Below are 2,500 nucleotides of genomic sequence, written 5' to 3'. Positions count from 1 at the left end.
GCAGGGGGAGGAGGAGGAGAGGAGAGAGCGAGGGGAAACAGGAGGGGAGGAGGAGGAGGAGGAGCAGGAAGGAGGAGGAGGAGGAGCAGGAGGAAGAAGAGAGGAGGAGGAGGAAACTGCATCTGTTTCCTCCAATCCCTCCGAAGGTGGAGAGAGGGTGGAGGAGGTGGAGGAGAGGGAGGAGGGGGGGTGGGGGGTGAATGGGTTGGAAGTGGGGGGGGAGAAGGGGTTGTGGGGGGGAGGGGAGGGGGAGGGAGAAGGGGGGTGGAAGGGGTTGCCAAATATGGAGGAAGCGAAAGGGTTGAAAGGATTGGAGGAAGGAAGAGGAGGGGGGGGGGGAGGAGGAGGAGGAGGAGGTGGTGGTGATGGTGGTGGTAGCTGCAGGAGGAGGCGGGGGGGGGAGGGGTATTCCTTCCCTTCCCCACTCCCTCTCCCCCCAAAGAGAGAGTGAGTGTGTCTCCTCCCTATACACACACACACATACATGGCGGTGTTTGTGTGTTTGTGTGCGCCAACACGTCCACACGGCGGCAGCCCACACAGCGGAGGCGTACACACACACACACGCACACACACAAGCGAGGGTGTGAAAAAAAGGGGGAAAAACAAAAAAAACAAGCAAATTATCAACAAATCAGTGTTTTAAGAAGCCTCACACTAACTAACTACAATAAAAAAATACAATCAACAAAAAATAATACTACTACTAATACTAAGGGGTATATAGAGAGAAGCCTGTGTTATAGTGGCAAGACAGAGAGGGCGTGTGGGCCGAGTCATGGCAAGGCAACCCGGCCATTGAGTCAAGTGTTATTTCAATAGAGACATTTGGCAACCCAGGCTTCACTCAAATACTTGTAATGGAAGCTTAATCATTCAAAATTAAATTAAATATATGCTAATAATTAAGGAAAGGCTCAACCACTCTAGATTAAGCAAAAAATATATTAATAAAACTATATCATTCAAAATTAAGCAAAAAATATTCATGAAAACTAAATCATTCAAAATTAAGCAAAAAATATTAATGAAAACTAAATCATTCAAAATTAAGCAAAAAAAATATTAATGAAACTAAATCATTCAAAATTAAGCAAAAAATCAGCAAATTACATAAGACAAGACAAAATGATTCACAATAAAGCAATAAATAAATAAATGAATAAATAAATAAAATAATACCAATAAAACTTATTAAATTCAAACACAGCAAAAAATCCACAATAACTTTAAATAATTCAAAATAAAGCAAAAAAAAATGAAAAAAATATTTCAAACAAAAAACTAAATTAAGCAAAAAAATAATAATAATAATTCTGAAAAATCTAAATAATTCAAAATAAAAATAAAACAAAAAATCAACAAATAATTAAAGAAAAATTAAATGGAGGATAATTTTTTTTACATAATACTAAAATTACTTATATCATTTAATTATAAGTAAAAACTACTACTACTACTACTACTACTACTACTACAAGCAGTGTTGCCAACTCACCACAGCGACAAATGTTGCCCCCTCATTGTTAGCCGACAGCTCTGCCACTCGCCGGGACTTGGCAGCGCTGTGTGGGGAACCGGGTTGTTGTAGTAGTTGTAGTAGTAGTAGTAGTAGTAGTAGTAGTAGTAGTAGTAGTAGTAGTAGTAGTAGTAGTAGTAGTAGTAGTAGTAGTAGTAGTAGTAGTAGTAGTAGTGGTGGTAGTAGTAGTAGTAGTAGTAGTAGTAGTAGTAGTAGTAGTAGTAGTAGTAGTAGTAGTAGTAGTGGTGGTGGTGGTGATTGGGTAGGAAGCAGGAGGAGGAGGAGGAGGAGGAGGAGGAGACAAACATAACAACAACAACAACAACAACAATAAATAGTCATGCATTTTCTCATCCACCAATGGTCATCAGGGAACCAATCAGAGCACAGCATTCCAAGCAAGACATTCTGTTATCCAATTACAGAGCAGGAAAGCAATGCAGCCTTCCTATTGGTTGTTGAGGAGCAAGGAGTGTTCTGAGGGCTGCCATTGGTTGAGCCACAGTCATTACAAGCCAATAAAAACACACAGGATCAATGCAAGGCTGTGATTGGCCCTTAAGACCTCCTGGAAGCAATGGAGGCCTGTGATTGGCTGTTAGTGAGCTCCAGTAACCAATGAGAGCAAAGTTAGTCAATGCAAGGCCATCATTGGCTGTTAGTAAGCTCCAGTAGCCAATGGGAGCAAAGTTAGTCAATGCAGGGCTGTAATTGGCTGTTAGTAAGCTCCAGTAGCCAATGGGAGCACAGTTAGTCAATGCAAGGCTGTAATTGGCTGTTAAGACCTCCTGGAAGCTATGGAGGTCTGTGATTGGCTGTTATAGTACACTCCAGTAGCCAATGGGAGCTCAGTTTGTCAATGCAAGGCCATGATTGGCCATCAGGAAACTCCCAGAGGCAAAGGAGCACTGTGATTGGGTGTTAGTAAGTCCCAATAGCCAATGGGGGCACAGTTAGTGAACGGAGGGCCATGATTGGCTG

The 2,500-nt window shown here is 42.2% G+C and overlaps 1 protein-coding gene across 1 annotated transcript in view; it reads right to left on the bottom strand.

Annotated features, from left to right (window-relative positions):
* LOC135096248 (uncharacterized) overlaps positions 1 to 2,500 on the bottom strand; it is a 6,585-nt gene that overhangs the window by 2,535 nt on the left and 1,550 nt on the right. Inside the window, exon 3 of the mRNA XM_063997614.1 lies at positions 1,499 to 1,565. Coding sequence (XP_063853684.1) covers positions 1,499 to 1,565 — 67 coding nt within the window. The remainder of the gene's footprint in view (positions 1 to 1,498; positions 1,566 to 2,500) is intronic.

Source organism: Scylla paramamosain, unplaced genomic scaffold, assembly GCF_035594125.1.
Source record: "Scylla paramamosain isolate STU-SP2022 unplaced genomic scaffold, ASM3559412v1 Contig3, whole genome shotgun sequence".
In the NCBI taxonomy this organism is placed as follows: Eukaryota; Metazoa; Arthropoda; class Malacostraca; order Decapoda; family Portunidae; genus Scylla; species Scylla paramamosain.
The sequence above is the reverse complement of the archived record's forward strand: the minus strand, read 5'-3'. Positions and strand labels throughout refer to the sequence as shown.